The sequence below is a fragment of the Gavia stellata genome, chromosome 4 (assembly GCF_030936135.1).
Source record: "Gavia stellata isolate bGavSte3 chromosome 4, bGavSte3.hap2, whole genome shotgun sequence".
Lineage (NCBI taxonomy): Eukaryota > Metazoa > Chordata > Aves > Gaviiformes > Gaviidae > Gavia > Gavia stellata.
Window position 1 is genome coordinate 53356436 of NC_082597.1, and position 21862 is coordinate 53378297.

General features: G+C 36.7%; 1 protein-coding gene across 1 annotated transcript in view; it reads right to left on the reverse strand.

The window, feature by feature from the left end:
- Window positions 1–21862, reverse strand: part of ANKS1B (ankyrin repeat and sterile alpha motif domain containing 1B) — a 457036-nt gene that overhangs the window by 284878 nt on the left and 150296 nt on the right. The window contains exon 11 of the mRNA XM_059816688.1: window positions 9878–10014. Within this exon, the coding sequence (XP_059672671.1) occupies window positions 9878–10014 (137 nt within the window). The remainder of the gene's footprint in view (window positions 1–9877; window positions 10015–21862) is intronic.

Below are 21862 nucleotides of genomic sequence, written 5' to 3' on the forward strand. Positions count from 1 at the left end.
GAAGTTGCATGCAAATTCCATAATGCTACCATGACTCGCATGTAACACTATAAGCATGCAAGGGATCATTCAAATATTTCTCACAATGTTTAGCAGAGGGAGAAGGGCAAAATTCCTTTCTCAATTTAACATCAAAATATTTCTCCAGCCTTAAAGTACTCTGCAATACAAGCTTGTGACTCTGCCTTCTTTTATCTCTGGGATTTGTGTTAAAGAATTAATTCTCACAACACTCCTCTGCACTATGGCAGAGCTATTAGCCCCATTTTACAGATGCACAACGAGGGTATAAAGCTCTCCCAAGGGACAGATATGTGGCTTATTACATCACTGAGAAACAGTGAGCCTGAGGAAATTCTGCATTTGGCAAATCCTGCCAAATTCCAGCTGCCCTACATAATGTAAAAACTGGTTTCAGTTGCGTTATACCATGCAGAAAATGCATGGTATAAATAAAATCAATACAGAACTGAACACACATTCTCAAATTCTAGCTAGCACATAAAATACAGACTTACCAAAGAAAATAAGAGGCTGCAGCCCCTTCTCCCAGGCTTGTCTCACATACATAACACAGTATGAGCATAGCCATGTGGCTGCATAAATCCCTCATTTCGATACCTGCCCAGATGATTCCATTCTTCTCATTCTCTGATCAACTCACTCCTACTTCAGAAATTTTCCTTTCTCCAGCTTCCTTCTTTCTTAAGATCCCATTTTCTTTCTACACACTCATTTTCCTTTCACCCCTTTCTTTTTCTCAGTTTTCTCCTATCTATTGTTATATTCCCTCCAAAACTACTTATTTTACTCTAAAACACCCTTCACAGTATCATGGCTGATTTCAGTTCTACTTGGTCTTCTAAAACTTGCTTCTCTGCTTTCTCTGTGGTTTTGTCATCAAGGTCTTTCAAATGAACTCTCTAACGGTCCTATCAGTCACTACATCCCTCTCATTGTCCTTCAGTACATCCAGTTTTAACCTCTGTCCTCCCTTTCAAATACAACTTTCACATCACTTTTACGGTTTCTTAAGTCTCAACATCGCAACATACCATCTCTGTTTCTATCTTTGTTTGTCTCTTTTGCTCATGTACACTTACATAAAATCCCATAACATTCATAATTTTCTTGGTAAAATACAGCCTGTGAAAGGACAGGCTTATTCGCTTACTCCTGTCCCCAGTACCTCAAGTTTTGATTTGCAAAAATCTGTAGGCCTGATCCATTCTCATCAGTCAATGCTGCTGCCAAGAGTTATTTGATTTATAGGATCTGAACTGGGATGATCAATTAGCCTTGAAATTGCAAAAACTGGAGATTACAACGGATCTGGGTTTGATTCTTCTATGTGACCTAGAAGTGAAAGACTGCACTAACTTATTATTAGACTGCTGAATCAATTATTTTGTCAAGCCTTAAAATACCATGTTAAACAAGCTGAAGACACATTGTCTTTTTAATAAGGTAATATAATTTTTTTCTTTTTTCATTTCATAGAACCTTATCTTAAATTATGACGACATTTAAAAATAAAATATAGGCAGTTTCAGCACCCATCTTGACATTCCTGTTTTTACTTCTCAACATCTTAATTTAGTTTAAGAGCAGAAGGCAGAAATTACACAGTGGCTGGCAACAAATATATCCCAAGCAGCCACAACAGAGAGCTTGCAAGATCAAGGGAATTTAAAAAAAAAAAAAAGCAAAAGAAAAAAAAAATAAATGGTTTCACTGTTTTTTAACTGCAGATCCTTTTCATTACTAAAAGCATAATGCATTCTAAAAGTAAATTCATTTTTAATGGCATTATAGTGCCAAAGTCCTAGAAATTTCTGTTTGACTGATTTTTAATTTAGAGAAAGACCTCTTGCACCCTGCGTGAGCAGCAAGTGCATACTTCTTTACAGCAGCCTCATGGCCCATCAGCATACTTTGATCATTGCACCGCTAGTGATACACTCAAGGATGGTACAGACACATAGCTCTTTCCTGTAGCCTCTGGTTCAGAAATCATGCAATGTGACTCTAGGTACCAAATATCCATAGTGCTTTCTGTTCCTGTGGTTCTCTTTTCCCCTGTGCATGTTATACTAGCTCTTCCTTTAGGAGTGCTCCACTGGAGTATTTAACTAAAGGTCAGGGCATGTCATGAATGAATGCTGCCTCCTTTCATTTTCCACTTCTGGTCTTGTATCAGATGACAAATCAGACTGGGAATAAATAAGGGAAAGAACAGTTCTTCTCCCATTTTCCTTCGCTTCTACTTTCATTTTAATTGCAACCATATTGCAGCTGTGGGTTGTGATGTATAGCAGCCCTGAACGCTAAAAACTGTAACACCTTTGTAGTGGTTTCCCTCCTTGACAGACGTGACCAAATTTGGAAGACACATCATTATTCCTATCCTGGGAAAACATTGCTTGAAATAAGCTCCAAATTGCAAGAGATAAATTTGATAAATAAGAGGGAATCTTATTCCTCAGCTATAAAAAGTTTCTAACTTTCAAAGATTAAAAAAAAGTGTTATTTTCACTGGAAAAGTTGGAAAATGGCGGTAAGGCCATTTCCTTCAAAAAAATCTCAGCTTCCAGCTGTTAGCAACTTCCCATTTTGACCTACAGATTATGAAAATTGCTTATAACATTACATTTGTGCATTACAAATTTTGAAGGGTCAAGGCGATGGTTGTTTTTTAAGTTGCATGCTACAGATAGCATGCATGCATGAAAATGTGGTGCATTTTCAGATGATGATAAAGGATTAGTCAATAACTAAGGAGCTCAAAACCACCCAGTACTACACAGAAACAAAGGCAAATGCTATGAATCTGGTGAGATACCCATCAAAGCACAATAAATAAGGCTTTAATCTACCAGATACAGAGTATGTTACTGTTTCCAAGCATTATACATAGTAGGGCAGGGCAATTGGCATGGATTGGTTCACACCCCTACTATTAAATTTCCTTAGCCTGCAGAGCAGGGTCTTCAAAGCAGACTTACCTACCAGGAACGGTCCTTGGCCCATTCAAATTCCCAGCCAGGCCTGACAGGCCTCTCTCTTGGAGAGAGAGAATTGTACAGGACCAAAACTACACCCAGAACTGTGTTAACAACTGAACAATATAGATGACAACCTTCCAGAGCTCAGAAGCTTATTTTACTGGTGTAGATGTACATACCTACCTTTCAGTATCTGAACTATCTTTATGCTCATTATCTCACCAATTTGGTTCAGATATGAAAGATGTTCAATTCTTCTGTATGATTTATGTTTATGTTGAATCAAGAAACACAACCTAGAGAATCTCTCCAGGTAAGCAACCAACTTCAACCAAGAAAACATATGCATGTAGAAGTGATATTCTAAAACCATTACACTCGTGACAATAAAAAGTGTTCTTCTGCTTTAATTTATACCTGTGCTTTAGTATCCTGTTGAACTGCGATTAAACGCACTCACACATACTGTTTGCTATTTTCATTAGTACTGTGTATTGGGTAGATGTGTTTATGTTTTCATATTATCTCATCTCTAATTAAAATAATCTAAATAGAATTATGTTTTATAGTTACTTGTCAAACGAGATCTTTTGCAATGCATCTCTTTAATAATATTTTGGTTAATGTTGTTATTAAGTAGTCACAGAGTATCCATTATGCTCTAAGGAAATTTTTTTTAAATGCCCTCCTCTGGAGCTGTTACATGTCTTCTACCCATTAATTCTGTGGTAATACAGGGGGAAAAATTAGTTCTGTGAGACAATTCCAACGGTAACTTTTTTTTTAATTGGTACTCAGTATTTCAGAATAACAATTTCATAATGTCTGTCCTATTTTCAGTGGCACATAGATGAATTGCTAAACACATCTTAACGGCATTGACAGTATATCTTTTACTTCTTCATTTTCCTTTTTTTTTAAGGCTATTTAGGAGCTTTATTCATCCATTTGTTTCTTGCTTGTTCATTTCAACGTCATTAGAATGAGAAGATATGAAACTGTGTGCAGTAGATTTGCATAGACACTTTGAAGGTTTACAAACAAATACATATAGAGAGATTTCTCTGAAATGTATCTCCATACCTAGAATCAAGGTCACTGACTGCTGTGAACTACCTTAAAGTGCTTGCAGCCCTAATGGATATATGCAACCTTGGAAACACTACATAACACAGGACCAATCTCCAGACGAGGCACACTAATAATGAAGGCTAAATCTGCCCATCTGTGGACCATAGAATACATCTTCATTTTAGTGGGGTTTGGGAATGCTCAGCACCTTTCAAATGCTCAGCACCTTTCAGAACTTTATAAAATCATGTACACAGGCATGGCTTTTACCTTGGAGATAACAGGTTTGATCCCCCACAAAATCATAACTCTCAGTAAAATCTTTTTAAGTCTTATTTGCCTCTTGTGCTAAGCATAGACACTGCACATGGTTGCACGAAGTCCAGCACCAAAACATACCAGAAAAAGAAGTGTGCCTCCGAACAGGAAGCATAGTGTGCCTGCACAGTATTTCTCCATGGTGATTTTCCTGGTTATTCCCTGCCTGACTGAGCATGTTGTAACTTGGACTGAGCAGAGAAAACGGTTCATAGGAGAAAGATGGTCCTTACACCCCAGCTGTCCTGTGATCTCATTCAGAAAGTATGTGCTGAGAACTTATTGCATAACTGTGTTCTCCAAGCCTCCTTTTTGTGATAAAAAGTAACAAAGCAGATTTTTTTCGTGTTGCAAAACAAGTTCAATAGATGCATCACAGAGTTGCCATGCATTTGTGCATTGGTGCAACAGCCTGCAGTGGGGATTTCACTGTCGTTCCCTAAGCTTGCAGAGACAGGCATGTGCCAACTCAAGCTAAGTGTGATAAAGGATGCCTTTCATATGGGAAGAACTAAGGGTGCTGCAGTTGGGTGATGGCGTAGGGGAGAAACCAGGGTTATTTCACCATTGGGAAATAGTGGCACTAATCCACTTGAAAATCTTGTTTATGGAACAATTAGTTCTGAAAATTTATTTTCTGGAACTGTGATTTTCCAGAGCTGCCTCTAAGATTACTTTTTGTTTGGTTGGTTTTGTTCAAAGTAATTCCTGTACCTAACTGCAAAAAGGATGAAACATAATTTCCTTGAATGTAAATTACTGTCATTTTTTAGGTCAACTAGAGAGGCTCTGGGGCGCATATCTCCTATGGTTGGTCTATCCGTTTGTGTCCAGGCTGCTATAGGGGGTGGAATGTCATGGTCCCTGTCTTTCCCTATGCCTAGATGAGCTACATCTACATAGGTATGCCAGGCCCACTGTGCATGCACAAAATAGTTGTACATTAGGCAACGCACCCCTGGTAGCCCAAACAAGGGGGATAGGTCTATCAGAGGTTACAGATGTCCTGCAGGATTCTACTACTGCTTGCAGAAAAATGAGACAGTTTCTTTTGTCCTCTAACATTTAAATTATTTTCATCTATTATATTGCTAGATGTCTTGGCCAGAGGAACAATGAACCACAGATGGAATTGTAACTTTGTTTAAAGAGGTTGAAAAAGATAAATAGAAAAAAATGATGACTAATACAAAGACTGCACATCCAAACCCACAAGAAAAAAAACATATTATAATGAATAGATTATTGCAGATCTTAGCAATAAAACCATCAAGAACAAGATGATGAAATTCCATTATGTCAGAAATGCTGAAATTCTATGTTCCTTTGTCTTTCTACCAGAAGCCCTCTCTATATCACTGAAATAACATTCTTAAGGAGTTTACTTGTTCACATAAAATGGGGAAAATACTAATTTATGATAGATAAAATCCAAGTCACTTTTAAATAATCCACATTTAGACATCAAAAGCTGTATCTACAGTTAGCCATTTGAAACATATGTTAGAAAGACAAGAAGAAAATATGCAAATGCTGGATTACATTTACTAAAGAATTTAAAAGGTGAGAAGTCAGAATTCAACTTTCTAAGAAATGGCCAGTGACCTACAAGTGAATAGCACTGAAAAGAAACAGTCTCTTAGCAAAAAACATGCTCTTTCTCTCTCTATGTATATAGTCTATTTGTTCAAATGGAGCTGAACAAATAAATGTCTTAAGGTAAGGAGAGTCTTATTAAATTGAGTGGCTAATATAAAAAATACATGACGCGTCACATGCAGCCCAATTTTGTTCAGGCTTCATCCAGACGGAGAGCTATAGAAATTGTTGTAGAACAAGCTCAATTTTACTATTGTTTTCCAAAATTCCAGTTCTGATAATGTAAGTTATATTTTACTGTATGTACTAACATAACTAAATCAAAACTTGGAAGAGAGCCTAAAATTTCAGAGGACTTTAGTTAACACATTAACCTACTTGGTCTTCTACCACATCTCATTTTTTCTCCCATGTGCTGTTAGTATACTTCACAGAGGCATACATCTTCAACTTGAAACTGTATTACTTTCTCAAAGTCTTCATTAATCAGCAATTCACGAGTTAAAAACTTACTAAGATTTGTCTGGACAATCTCGAAAAAATAATCAAGTGATTCAAACTCTGAATTAAATTCTGTTTGTTTCTTATCTGCATACATGTAACTTTTCAACAAATCCTCTTTTTCAGAGACTGACCTGTGAAAATCTGAAGATCTATATCACAGGTACAGGGCATAGCTAAGGGGCACAGATAACAGTAATTCAGGGATCTGTGTGCTATGTTAAGTGAGCTATCTTCAGGACTGGAAGCAGTAGAGATGGGTGGCACTGTGACACTGAACTTAATACTGCTTCTGAGATCTGAGTTAGTATCTCTCCAGAGTGCTGCACTGTGCCAGGGAGATACAACATTTTAGTTAAAATAGGCTTCAGCTTTAGTGATAGCACACTGAATTGAATAGTTGAGACATATCCAAAGAGAGTTTTTAGATGGATTTTAGAGAGCAACGAGATCTCATAAGGGATGAGTGGCAGGGTCAAAACAAACTGCAGGCTTCTCACCTCAAAATTCATCATAATTAACTGAAGAAAGGATAAATTTCCAGAAATGTGAGTGAAAGGCGGGAGGGAAAAGTGAAATTCCCAGCCAGGTTTTGTGAGGGCATGTTTTTACTATTAGAAGGGGAGAATTAGGGCCAGGTTAAGAGACAACTAGAATGAAAAGGACGAATTTTGAGTGCTCATGTAAGCTGGCACACAGCCTTAGGTACCTGGCCAAACAAAACAGGAGGCAGAATGACCGTAACCTCTGCCTCCAAACCCAGTTCACCAGGTTTCTCTTTTTCCATTCTCTGCCACTGCCTGCCCTCACCAGACTGGTGGGAGGAAGGAACCTTTGGTCCCCTCCGCTGCTGCTTACACAGATCACAGAGAGTAGTTAACATAGTGTTTCTCAGTGCGGGTAAACTGTTATATGCACAACCCTCCAGGAAAGATAAGTAAGGCTATAAATGAAAGTAACAATGAGATGAAAGGCCAGACTCCCCTGGCAGTTTCATCCAAGCTACCAAAGCCTGCCTAGTGCAAAACTAGCTGCTGAAGAGTTTCCCATTTTGCCTTTCACTGGCACCTTCAATGCTGGATGCACAAGCCATATGAAAAGGGGAAAGGAGTGACAGCTGTTTTGGAAATTCGTATGATCCGTGTTTTAGATCTGCTTGAAATCTGTTTATTTTGCTAGAAAAGTGCAAAGAGGCCCTAGCAGACACCAGAAAATTAATTATTTTGCATGCATTATGTAACACCATTAGTTTTACATGAGTGGTGAGAGGTCAGTCAAGAATAGAATTGTATTGTGTTAACCTTCAAAGAGCTTGGCATGTAATTGAATGCAGCAGGCATGGAATAAAGGAATTAAATATGCAGGCAGAATTAACACTAATGGTTTGCAAACATCACATTGCAAACATCTACAACTTCTTTGTCTAAATTCTTGGTTTGGGATCTTGGGGGGAGGTGATTAGGTAAGCAACAAAAACAAAGAAAAGGAAAAATACTGAAGCAATGTGCATAAAACACATGAAGAAAAGAGAAGCATAATGGGATCTGAATGCTCTACTGCATCCAGCTTCTCGTGTATTAGCACATAGATTTACAACATACATTAAGTGCTAGCCTACATGTGCCTTTCTGCTGTTGTTTTCTGCATAGGAAATATGCCACGTGTAGGGCCACATGAGAGACATTTTAGCAAATGTGGTGAGGTTCTGACCATATATATTGCACAGCTAGCTTTTGTTCTGCAGAATGATGAGAATACTGGGAATCAGTAAATGGTATGATTTAAATTTGAGAATAGCTCCCCAGAATCTGCTGAATCCATTCAGAGTTAACTAGCAGGAGAACATCACCATTCAGCGTTCTGGGTCCATCTGTTGGCAATACCATGATGGAAACAGCTTTTTAAATGCTATTTTCAATAAGCTATCACACAACAGCTTGTTCCAACTATATTCCAATACCTTTCTGTTTGCTTGCCGCCTACTATAAAAAACAGCTTAGAGGGAAGGAGGCATTTCAGTACTATACTGATGTAGGGTGGGAGGGACAGAGAGACTACAGGAACAAGCAAAATGAGGAACAACTATAAAAAGAGAAAAGGAGAAGAAGCTGTTATTTAGACCCCCTACAACCTAGATTTAAACCAGGATGTGGAACCCAAACTACTGTAGTGTCAAGAGGGATGGGCTGCCACCAGCCAGTTGCTAGAATTATTGTGCATTGACAGTGTCAGCAGCCATAGGAAACGAATAGCCCCTAGAGAAAAATGGCAGGTGCACCTAGTAATTACCTTAATTCTGCAAGACCTTCTGAACTGTGTGCTCAATGAGTATTGAAAGGAAGATCCACCTCCATCATTGTAACACACTCAACTTGTGCGGCACCAAACCAATCTGCCCTATATAATTCTCACCAAAATATCATGTATCCATCAGCTTACTTCTCAAGCAACACAAATGCAAGCAACATACTGGTAATACAAAGTCTGCATCTACTAACACCAAAGCAGTTCAATTGCAGAGATCAGCTCAGCAATGAAGAACAGATGGCTGCATTTGAACCCAATAATTGATAGGAGAGGACTAGAAGTTCTTTTGGTTTGCACCAAAAGTTTCACAATTAGTCAATTCAGTGTGTAGTTGTGACAGCTAGCTTTGACACACCTAATGTCATGCCTGTTTAAGAAGGGAACTAGATAATCCCCTGAGGTTTTTTCTGATCTATGTTATCCTATGATCCTGTGATTCTAAAATAAACTCTTCTATGCTGATTACATCTATATTACTGAATCAAGTTCTAAGATTTATTGTTTTTAAACCTTTTATTCTAAAAAGCTGTACTCCTTAAAGAATTGCAAGAGGCACTCAAGTCTTCCACACGTTAAGCATCTTGTTAACCAAACACTACTAGAAATACACATAGTTAGGAAGGATGAAAGTCAAGAAGCAATATTATACAAGAAGGTAAACTAAAGAAGGTATGAAACATTATGGGACCATGTAATTGGAGATACAGAAAGAGGAAAGAAAACCTAAGAACATAACAGGGAATTAATACTGATAAAAACAGAACATAAACTTGGAAGAAAACTAATAGTACGTAAAAATACAAGATATCACATAAAGACTTCTTTCATCATTAACGCTGTAAGAAAAACGTACTCACATTTCTCTGTACATTGCTGGGCTCATTCACAAAATACTCTATCTTCTCCTGCTATCAAGATAGCTTTCTAAGTACAAAAAATATTTTGTGTTCTGTTTATCTGTCTTTGACCTATTCATATGTGTATAGTGATAAGATCCTCTTAAAATACATGCATCATAGCCTGCTTTTAAAATGAAAAATACAACTAATAAGAGGATGCTTATGGTGATCACCTACCTGAGGACGTATAACTTTCACTATGTTTTTAAGTGCAGTGTCTGGTGATGGAGGAGAGCAGTCAGGTGTTGGGCCTGTAGAGCTGTTTCTATGGTTACCAGATCCTGGTGCGGTAATTGCTACCTGAGGTGCATTATCTGTGAATAAAAATAGCATTTATGTGAACTTACAAATACTTCATACATTTTAAAATAAAAAAAATATTTTGAAAATAGAACGCTACTCCAGCCTACAGAACCTAATATAATTTAAATGTATTTGGTTAAGAAATACATTGCATATCTTACTTTATCAGCTCATACATTCATTCTATGTAAAGGCAAGATATAGCACTCTCGTAATGCCTAAATAAAATAAGGCACAAAACAAACACAAATACTTTACTTTTGTTACCCTGTATTACTGATTGTGAATCCAAGTACTATCACTGTAACAGAGGTGACTTAAAAGGGAGCTTTTCCATACAACTCATATCTCATCTTGGAAAATCCTAACACATATGACCCAGTTCAATGAGTTATATAAACACATACTCAGCTTACAGCAAACTAATAGCCATCAGCGACAACCTCCCTGGACGCTGTGAACAACACAATGGATCAGCGAGGATTAATTGCACAAAAATGTACTCAGCTCCTCTGATGAAATTTCCATCCTCCATAAAGCTGTGCACTGCAGTAGCTACCTTTCTAGCAGCATCTCAGCTAGATAACCTACAGCTGGCTTAAAAATGTCTACATATCTGCAGGTACATGCAAAACTGCTGTTCGGACATATTTCGTGGCGCTGTTACCATTTTATGGCACTGTGAAGGATCATTACTGGGACTTAAAGTATCATTCTTACCTTCTCTAAATATTTTTAATGCTGTTTGAACAATGTAAAGTTAGTGAAAATCAGGTCAGAGGATAGAGAGGACTATGAAATAAGGCATAGCTTCCCAGCTGTGATGGTAACCAAGCGTAAGAATGACTTAGCAGGAGGCCAAAAGCTCCACATTGCTGCATGCCTTTAGTTTATTATTAAAGAAACGCTTTAGTTCAGATTCTGGGGAAAATGCCATTGCCTGTGCATGGTCACGGTGGTCTTTACGGTGTCTGTGAATTTATAGAGTACCTTTCTTTGTGTGTCACAAAGACATGTGCTCTATGTTCCTAAACGTGCTATAACACCTGCAGTTCTGCATTAAGGCAATGATTACATTCAAATCTCATGTCTGTGGGCCTCAACTGACAGCCTGCAGAGTTCACAGACGAAAGCCTATTTATTTGTAATTGAGGTGGATCTCCAATGTGTACTTTCACTCTGTGGGCAAATCCACTCCAAAAACCACCAAACTGCAAATAAAAAAAAGCAGCTCCAATGCTGTAAGCTAGAGAACTTTTGCCTAACCAACTTCTGCAGGAACATACATCATCTCCGTCTGCACAAGTCACAAATGCCTCCATAAAGCAATGACAGAAGCTGTTGCCTCTCAGTCCTACTGACCTGAAAGAATTCTTGGCAGTATAACAGAGATTTCAAAGGGAAGGAAATGCCCACTTACACTAATATAGGTAACAAAGATAAAAGAAGAATAGTTGCAGGAATGTAAACTTTATGGCCTTTCCAACTTACAGATACTTTCATAGCATGCATGATTCTAAGAAACACTCCCCCTAGAAACACTACATATCTGAATGAGGTCTTAAAGGTTCTGGTCAAATACAGACTGACAAACTGTTCTTCTAAAGGAAATACCAGGTTGGAATGTTTCAGCAATACTGTTACACTTAATGAAAGTGTAAATGGAAGTTCAGGTGGCAGTCTGGCAAACATCCAAAATGGAGACATCCTGTACATAACCTCAGGTGTTATCTGAGTCAACCCTCCCTGTCACAGACACAGACAATTCCAACTTTGTTGAAAAGCATCTGCATCAAAACTGTCAGTCCTTTAGGTATGCAGTCTTAAGACATAGAAGGGCTCTTCCTGAACTATTGCAAGTATGTGAAGAAATCTTCGATCTGAATTAATTTCATTCAGAAAGTAATACATAAGTGTTAATAGGATGAATCAAACAATTTTTTATATAGCCTTAGAAAGGAACTTAAAGTGAATCTTCATAATGACATCCCTAACATGGAAGAACTTGGATGGCATTCCAGAAAGCCTTAAGTCTCTCATGCGTTCCTGTCTGGCCTGGCGTCTAACTGGAAAACTGTTTATGTGCAGACTGTGAATGAGTATCCTGTGATTTGAAAGCCTACCTCATCAGAGGAGGGACAGGGATTTGACAAGAAGACACCCCACCAAGGCCTTACCATAGTCTTTGGAAATCTCATAGTGGCGATGAAGACTAAATACGAGTGTTGGGAGCATCTTAATTGAGCTGAGTCTTATCCTCTTTTGCTCCAGAATATGAAATATCTTCTTGTTTCAGTCTGTGGACAGACTCATCAATAGATAATTATCAATGAACCTCATTGACTGAGGAATCAGAGATTTGCTTTGAGAGAGCCCTGTGCTGCCTATGGGGATACCAAACAAGGGACTATACTGCTGTTGAGATGTAGTAACACAGGCACCATCTAAGAAGCTAAGAAATAACTTCTAGAGTGAGAAACGTTCCACGCGAGTCTAGTTAAGGGTACTTAGTGCACTTATTTACTTACTGGTGTGAGAAACAAACAGAATGATTGTCTCTGACAAACAGCTAAACCTATAACGAACACAAAGTCCCTGGTACTTCAGCAGTCCCTGAGTTTCTGTCACTGTTCTTTTGCTGTGAAGCCTGTGTGGCTGCGCTTAACCACAGCTGCCCTTTAGCTGTTTAGCACATGAAAGCCTTGCAAGTGAAATCAGGAAGTCTTGCAGATGCAGAACTATCTCAAAGATGCATCACTCAAAGGAGAGATAGTTAGAAACACAGATTGGTGCTGATAGTAATGAACACACTTTTCCGCCCACCATTTCATTCTGTTTCAAGCCCTTGATGATAGTCACCTCAGCTTAGTTTACTCACACTTTAAATATTCAGAAGACATTTATAGAGGGGTCAAGTTGTAGGAGCAAGATTTTGGTCTTTCCACTGGAAAGACCGCAGCTTCTTGTTGAAGGACAGGTCACTGAAGACTAGGATTTGCACCTATATACAGTCCCACCTGAGAAGTATCAAACTGACTAGAAATGAAATTCTTAAAATGAAAATTTATTGGAAGATATTCATGAGGAGAGGCAGGGCTGTTATATGTCCCATTAGATAGAGCTGAGAAAAGCCTCTGCAGCTACAGTGTGTGCATACAATTATAATGAATTCAGGAACATATGTAATATACAGAAATCTCAAAAAAGAGTAGTTACAGTCTTTCCTTCCAAGCAAACTAAAGTTTTAATACAAAAAGGATCATGCTATTAGAATCTAAAAATAAAGCTTTGCCAAAAAAATTCAAATATGTTTCTTTGAAATAAACATCCCAGAAAAAATCCAACTGCTCAGTATTTCATACCTTCGCTCCTTTCTCAAGGGAATGAAGTGTCTGTCATGTAATGGTTTCTTGTCAACAATTTCTTTATTGTGGACAGCTGTTTATTTTCACAGTAGGATCTTCCCATTAGGCAACCAATAATGATTTACTACCTGGGTCTGCTCCATCAGAGAGAGAATATCACCATCAAATTAGTTCCTGCAACCAATTTGGGCAACTTCTCTGTTTATGTATACAGTACTCATAGTTTCATTAAGAATAGATTTGCATATATTTTCTTTTGCAATGAAGTGATGTAATAATTACGTTTTCATTTCCTTTTATCTTTCTCTGGTAACAAAACTAAAACAAACATTATTTTTTTTTCCCCTTTAGGTAACCGTAATGGTAATACTGTAAGTTTCAGTGGAACATTTCATGGCAAAAAGAACTTGGAAATTTGAGAACCTACCAAATTTACCTAGGAAAGATTATCTCCTGTGCTGGGTTTCTGATAGGTGCTATAGATGAGGCCAACAGGGAAGTATTTATGGCTGTCATTTTATTCTAGTTCCTGGCTCAAGTTGCAATAGGCTAAGAGATGTTTCTGGACAAATCAGATAACACCAGGCTCCAGGGATCATCTGGCAGCTAAAAATTACTGAACTGCAGCATGCTTTAACAATATTCCTTCCTGCCTCAATTATACATGAGAAACTGTCACAAGGATACTGTAACTGGAGCTTATTCTGATTTTTAAAAATGGTTACTGAGGACTTTCCATCCTCCACTTCCTTTGGTTCAGGGCAAAGGAAACAGAATAGGATAGGATAAAGAAAATATACTATGTTATGTTTTCTAATGTCAAGAATAACCAAAATAATTTTTTAAAAGAATAGATAAACTCAGGTTTTAGATTAACTGGGCTCATCTATTGTGGACTATAAAAATAGCTGGGCTGATTTACATCCTGGCAAATCTTACTAGTTTGCTTTGTTTGTTGGTTGATTGATTGGCTCAGCATTCAAGGTTTTAAAGGACAGAAAGTGTTACAATGGCATCATCATCACATTTACCACTAACCATCTCATGGACGTATGAAAAAAGGTCATAATTCTTAAATTTCTCACAGGATTAGACAGGTTTTCTCATCTTAATTTCCAAATCTTAATACCTCTTAAAATTCTATTTACTACTTTTCCCAATTTTTGAAATATTTACAGTAGAAGCAGACTCAGTATTTATAGTAGTGGTCACACTAGTGTTTCATACAACTTGCCTGGACGTATTAGTCTTTTCCTTATGCATCAAAAGACCGTAATTACAAATGATGACATCATTGCTTGGAAGTTGAAGGTCAGGTTGTTCCTACCACCATCTAAAAAAATCTTCTTATTCTCAAGCCACAGTAGCATTATTTAAGTTAGAGCTACACCCTTTGATTACAGATAGGTGGCTTGATTTCAGTTACACTAAAACCTATTAATATTGAATCAACTCCACCAAATCCAGAAATCCAGATTAGCTTTTTACTGCTCTATTCCCGTTATTCATTATTTCACCAACAGTTATTTTATATATTCTTACAGGAAAATGATAAAAAGAAATGGAATAGCATTGAATAAGAACTAATTCATGTAACTGTTTTTTTAAAATTTATGAATTTAAGAGTTTTTAAGTAATTTCATATGGGAAATGGTTTTTTTTATGAGAACATTAAGAGAGGAAGGAAGCAGCAAGACAAACACCTCACAAAATCTGGTTTTCACCACACTGTCATATATAGTTGCAAAAAAAAGATATGCCTTTTGCGCATAGTGTTGTTTTATTGATTATCCAGTTCAATGTTATTGAAGCCTAATTGATATGAGCATACAGTTATCTTATTCATAAAAATGTTTAACTATGAACGTATACTAACCTCATGTCTCACACAAAAAATATTATGCAAGAATTAAGATCATAATCAATCCTTTCATAGAAAGAAAAGTTGGTCTACTGTCACTGACATTGTAAGTATTCAGTGATTCATTCACAATGCAGTCTTTCAGTACAAAAAGAATTTCTGAATAAAATGAGAATAACATTATGTAATGTGTTATATATGTCTATCTAATAAGTCTGATTTTTGGAACCAAAATTCAGGGCCTAAAGTTAAAATTCTGTATTCATATGCTAGTAACTAAGTTGCTTTCCAAAGAAATGGCATTAATTTGTTCTCAAAGTCATGAGCAATTCAGAAACTGATTTTCAGACTTGCAAGGGGGGATTTCTTGAAATACAGCCACATTTCAGTGAGCATGCTAAACTCATCTTTAAGTCAATGAAAACCAGTTAAAACAGTATTAATTAGAATTTAGAATATATTCTATATTTAGATATATTATACTGAAGAAATATTAGGTCAGAGGAACAAGCCCTAAACTTCATTGATTATACTAAGATATGCATTACTTTTAAACAAAATCTAGACAGCTAGCTCAGACACTTCTGTTGCAGACAAATAGGGCAAGATTCAACTACCAAAGCACAGTTAACTAATGCCATCTCAGTGGTCCAAGGATATAGCACACTTTTTTCTGAAGTTTACAGGGTAACAGGAGGTCAACAAAAAGGGTAGTGCAAGGTGCTCCTATTCATGGATATGGTGAGTACTTTACACTTTCAAGCATCATTCAGATTTGAGTCTGAAGAGAGCAAAATGAAAGTGAATATTGTCTTCTTTTAGTATATTGTAAGAGCAAACTATGGTGTTCTTTTACTTCTATCATCTACTAAGATGTCAGACAAAAACATAAAAATGTTAACTGTTTAATAGAAACTATAAAAAAAATCATGCCCTGGGAACTTTGCCTTCTACTGTGCTGTGTGACATCAGTAGTCAGTGGATGTTTGCCCTTATGGATAGTAATAGATCATATCACCACAGTTCAACAAGAGTTTCAACAAAATTTTCATCCCACTATCCATGTACTGTGAGGACAAACTGCTCACTGGAACTTTTCTAATAGATAATTTTTCTCATAATGTACTCAAAGAAAAGGCACTATATGTATATAATGCCACAATATTAACTATTGGGCAGATACCAAGTATAATAATCAGAACATTTCCTACCACATCTCAGCGAGCAAAATATCAAAATCCAAAAGTCACCCCATATTCCAGAAATATAGTTATAATTAGATTTCACCTCAGAAATAAATTTTCACAATGGAACACACAGTTAATCTGTACTTTTCCACATTCATTATAGAAACATGCTAGCATCCTTTTCAATATCTACAGTTATGTCTATATTAGCTATTACTGTAAATGCAATGGATCAGCAGATCTAAGCAGTTGATCCTCATGACACTCCATTTAGAATATATGTGGGTTGGAATTTTTAGGACCACATAGCATCTTATTTATTCTACCGAACACCCCCACCTTATATGTACCTTACAGCTTCCAGAAAGACCCCGTACTTTTGGGGCCCATCTGAAATGGAGCTTCAGATCAAAAAGGAGTCTGGTTTATGTGCTCCAAAACCAGCCTGTGACTGAAGCAATGACTAGGAACTATGATTTACTTCAAATTCACATCCAGTGCTCTGAACCAAAATGCAAATGTATACTCAGCCTATTTTATTTCCACATTCCAATTATTTGTGGAGTCACTTAAATTCTATATTTTCTAGATAGAAATTTTCACTTAAATACTAGATTTTTTATTTGCGATCGGAACGGAAGAAATATATATTTCAATTTAGACATGTGGACCAGTAATAAACTAAAACTAGATTATATGCTACACTTCTAATAATGTGTATATATAGAGAGCGACTAAATTCTAAAACCTCTGAAAATATAATACTAGACATGAACAAAATATTTAAAGCACAAAGCCTAATCATTATGACCTTGTAGCGCTCCATACTATAACCTCAGGGTCTAGATAGATTTGTACACTGCAACTCCAGGAGAAAGAAAAAGGGTGGAAAATGAATGTGCACACATATACATATGCACAAATGTATATAGACACACCTGCATACATATATATACAATAACTTCAAAGGCACCCTGTTACTAGTAAATAGCTTCCTTTTATTCCTCAAGCTCTGCTCAGTGTGGAAGATTTCATGCAATGTTTCAAACTACTTGAAGGTAGGCCAAAACCTTGCATCTGTTTTGGACACTGCAGCATCAGGATAAGGCAAAAATCTGAATAAAGCTCCACATGGCTTGGTGTTGTCTGGGACCAAAATGCTTTTTAGTGTGGTATCAAAAAAGACCTAAGTTTGATCAGCTACTGCAGACTCAATTTGCTAGACTATAAGAAAACGACTACAGAAACACTTACCCAGTCTGGCAATTTCTATGGGTTTGGATCTGTCTTTAGAAAAAAATGTTGGAATGCCTTTGTCTGTACATGTTATATGTCCTTTTAACATCAAATGCCTTATATGGAGGCACAAAGCTCTGAAAAGATCATGGCAATGCTAATCATCTGTCTCGGAAAGAAATCAACCATAACCACAATAGTAACTTTGGAAGAGTACAAAAAGAGATAATATGAAAATAGTACTATTTCTGGAGGATTGGTCAACAGTGACTGAATTTACATACATCTCCTCGTAGAAGTCACGGCCACCAGGAGGGCTAGTTTCATTGACTGGCTAAGAAATGAATAGGTTAATGTAGGTCCCATCATGGATGGTGCCATAAGGACTAGATTTTAGTGCTCTTCAAAAATGGGGAAATGATCATCTAGTCCTTTAAAAAGCTTCATAAGTGCAATGAAAGACAACTTGCCACTTATAAGCACACTGGAATGATAGATAAACCAGTATTTTCTGATTCCAGGGATAATCAAAGACATGGAATTTTTATCAGGGATATGCTGATAACCTCATGCTGAGGAGAAGACCAAGAAACTTGCCCAGATGATGCCTCAGGGAATATTTTGTATTGCTGCTGAGCTTTATCTGAAAGTGAGAGAGAGATCCAGGCCCACATGAAGAATCATCTGAATCCCTATGGTAAAGAGAATTTCGGCAGTGTTCTTCCTGAAGTGTACAGAGGGCTCATTAAAACACAATTAACCCTTTCTAAGGCAGAGCAAGGAGAATCACCCCATTACACTAAAACATACCCATAGACAGACTTCAGTGCAAGTCTTAAAACAATGTATCTGAACATTTTGTATGGAGGCAGCACTACTTAGGCTCAGTTCATTCATTGTGGGTCAATCTAGGCTGCTGGATTCCACCAGCAGTAAATTTACAAGGCAGGAGTCCAAGTCAACAAATAGGAAGAAACTAACAAAGACCCAAAACTGAGCAGAGTAGGTCACAAAACAGTAGGAAGAAACTAACAAAGACCCAAAGCTGAGCAGAGTAGGTCACAAAATAGTAGGAACTGCCCTGATTTGATACAGAGCTGCCATGTATAAGATTTCTTGGATAGCATGTGTGATAAAAATGTGATGTCTCCTGTAAGTGGTGGACCCATTGCAAAGATTCACAGCAACTGAATACAGAAAATTAAGCCAGGCTGCAGTTCATACAGAAATCCAGGAAAAATTAGAAAATCTCTGGTTTTGCCAGGCAGATAACAAAAATGTTCATGTTATACTCTAGCCCAAATTGAGGGACTAGGCAATTTTCCATAGTACAGGAAAAAAAATTGTTTTAACTTGACTAAATCCCCAAAGCAAATATTCTCTCCTACATGACTATTCAACATGGCATAAATCTAGGAACTACAGATAAGGACAATCATGTATTTCAGGATTTCAAGGAATGAACATTACAAGAGATATTTCAAAAAAGCAGATGGAATACTGAATAACAGAATCAGTAGGTAGCTACACTGGATGCATAGAGAGAACAGTTGGACTAAACTGTTTGAATTTGATCTTTTGAATTTGTTTTGTTTCCCACACACTTAAACCTGAATAACCATTGTTCTGAGTAGGACTGTAAATATATATCTGCAACTGTCTTGCTGAAAGCACTTGAAGCTATAACTGGCCCAGTCTTGGATGTGGCAGCTATTTCAGGATTGTGTTTGGAATTAATTACCAGTGAAGTGCATTCCAGCGGCAGCAGGGGGTCTGCTTAGTTGTTTTTGTATCATCCACGAGAGTTGGGTATGACTATTATCAACTTTTTATTTCCTCTAATCACCCACCTGCACAAATAGACTTTGGAACTGCTTCAAGCTTGCATAATGCTTGTAATACCAGGCAACTGTCTGGAAAAACATCTCTCATTAAGTACTAATGAGAGATGATGGGTGATTTCCACCATTTCCTGAGTAACCTTTTGAGACTGCCTCTGCAAGCTGTTGATGTCTAATTGAGCATTCAAAAACAATGCTACACAGTTGCCATATACTTATTTTTTTTGTGAAATGGGTTTTTTGTTGGCTTTTCCATGTTTAAAAAGGTTTGTAGTGAAATGCTGCACTTGCCTATGACAGATATTTCATAGATTTCTACATTTGCCTTGTCTCAGCGTGTAGTCATCATGTTTCTGGAAGTTTAATGAAAAGTACAGAGTGTAGTTACAGGTGCCAAAATATTTTTGTTTATTTCAGTCATTCACTAAAAACTGGAATGCCTAGTAATCTTATTTAAAAAAAATAGATGGATACATATTGGGGATGTCTGTGCTTATTTTCAAATTTAACTCATCCGTGAGAGGCCACTGAATGCTATCATATGCATGGGTTAGTATTTCACAAGGCTTCTCCTATAATCCAAAGAGAGTAACCAAACTGTGTTGTGCAGAGAAAGTATTCTAATATTGCAAATGCAATAGATGATTAGTGAATTAGGCTACATTTTCAAATTATCTCAGAATATAAACTGCAAAAGGTGATGAGAGTAAGTGCTCTCAAATAATTTAAATAATACTGATGAGAGCCATACTCCCCAGGGATCAAGCTCAGTTAATAAATAATTTAAGCAGTCTTGAAGATAAAACTTCTAATACGCACCTATCTGTACTTGCAATGAAATGCAATTTATGAACAAAACTACATTTTCATGAGCTTCAGTTCTTCTGAAGTATCAACTAGTTAATAAAGCTCTTTATCGGAACAATGAAGTCAAAAAGCTAACCAAAATAGTTTAAAGCCAGAGAGCTAGAAATCATGTTTTAAAATGTTTCAATATCCAGTTATTCTTATGTAAAGTATCTAAATTTTTGAGTGACTTCAGAGAGCTCAACTCTCACTCTGAAAATTTACATTTTTGTATCTAATACATATTTATATGGAAAAAAGTATTTTGTTCCAAACTCGAAACATATATTGTATCGAGTGTAACAGTACACTCATTAAGCATAAAGAATTTGTCCAGTGGATTATGCGCACTACTAATACACAGTCAGAATTCAGGGAATCTTAGAAGTCTTTGCTGTTCATTTTGAAAGCAATATGGAAACATCTGTAGCAGAGTGGGCCAGCTGTCTAGTCCAATATGCTGCAATGATAATGTCCAAATGATTTGAGAAAAATAAAGGAAATACTGTGGATAATTTCGGAATAACACAATCCAGTTTCCAGCCATTAACAGCTGATTTGCGGCACTACAGCATTACAGTTTTTAGTAACTAAAAACACCAAACACTTTATCGCATTTTTTCATTTCCAAATTATCTTTTTTATAATTAACATGCCAAAATAATTTTGCCATATATTACTTTTACCTTTTTTTATTTACACTTAGCATTTTCTTCTGAAAAATACTTAAATTCTACCCTTTCTATTAATATTCCTGCATTAATTTATTTTCTATCATCTGCTGCAATGTAGATGAAATTATATATTATAACAGTATAATATATTTATGCATTATTAAGCTTACCTTCCGGCTGACAAAGCAGGATTTACATAACTTCTGCTCTAAGTTTTTAGAATCTTCTATGCACTTCAGCATATTTGATTTAGTTACTGTCACAGTGTGCAGTTTGCCTCAGTGGTTTTCTCTTCTTGTTTTGATTTTAGGTTCTCTAAGATCGACAAGGTAGCTTTGCAGATTTCTTAAAATTCTTCCCATTAAGTGTTTCCACTAATGCAAAATACTACATTTCTTATAGAGACCACAGATACAGAGTTTGGATAGATCTTTGGAATTTTTGAGAGCTGCAGTCAACTATATAAAGGAGTGATAAAGATAGCACAAAATTTTACGTATGTTGAAGAGGTATGCTATTTGTTATTTGCTTTTGAAAGCAAATGAATAAATCACAATTTCGAGACCATGCAGCTTTGGCCCGTTTGTTTGACATAGAGCCAAATCAGTATATTCAGGCAAGAAGGAATATTCCAACACAGTGAGTCAGAAATTAAGTAGCGGATCCCATCCAAACACATGAAAAAGGGGATCATAACTAAGTGAAAGTACGCTTTTTTTGTCAAGTTTTATGGAGAAAAATATGGTTTAAAGCTTTTCAACATTCCTTAACTTCAAGTCTTAAACTACACCAAAGAATTACAATTAAATTACACCGGAATATATGTAAGTATTTAGCCAAAACAAAAGG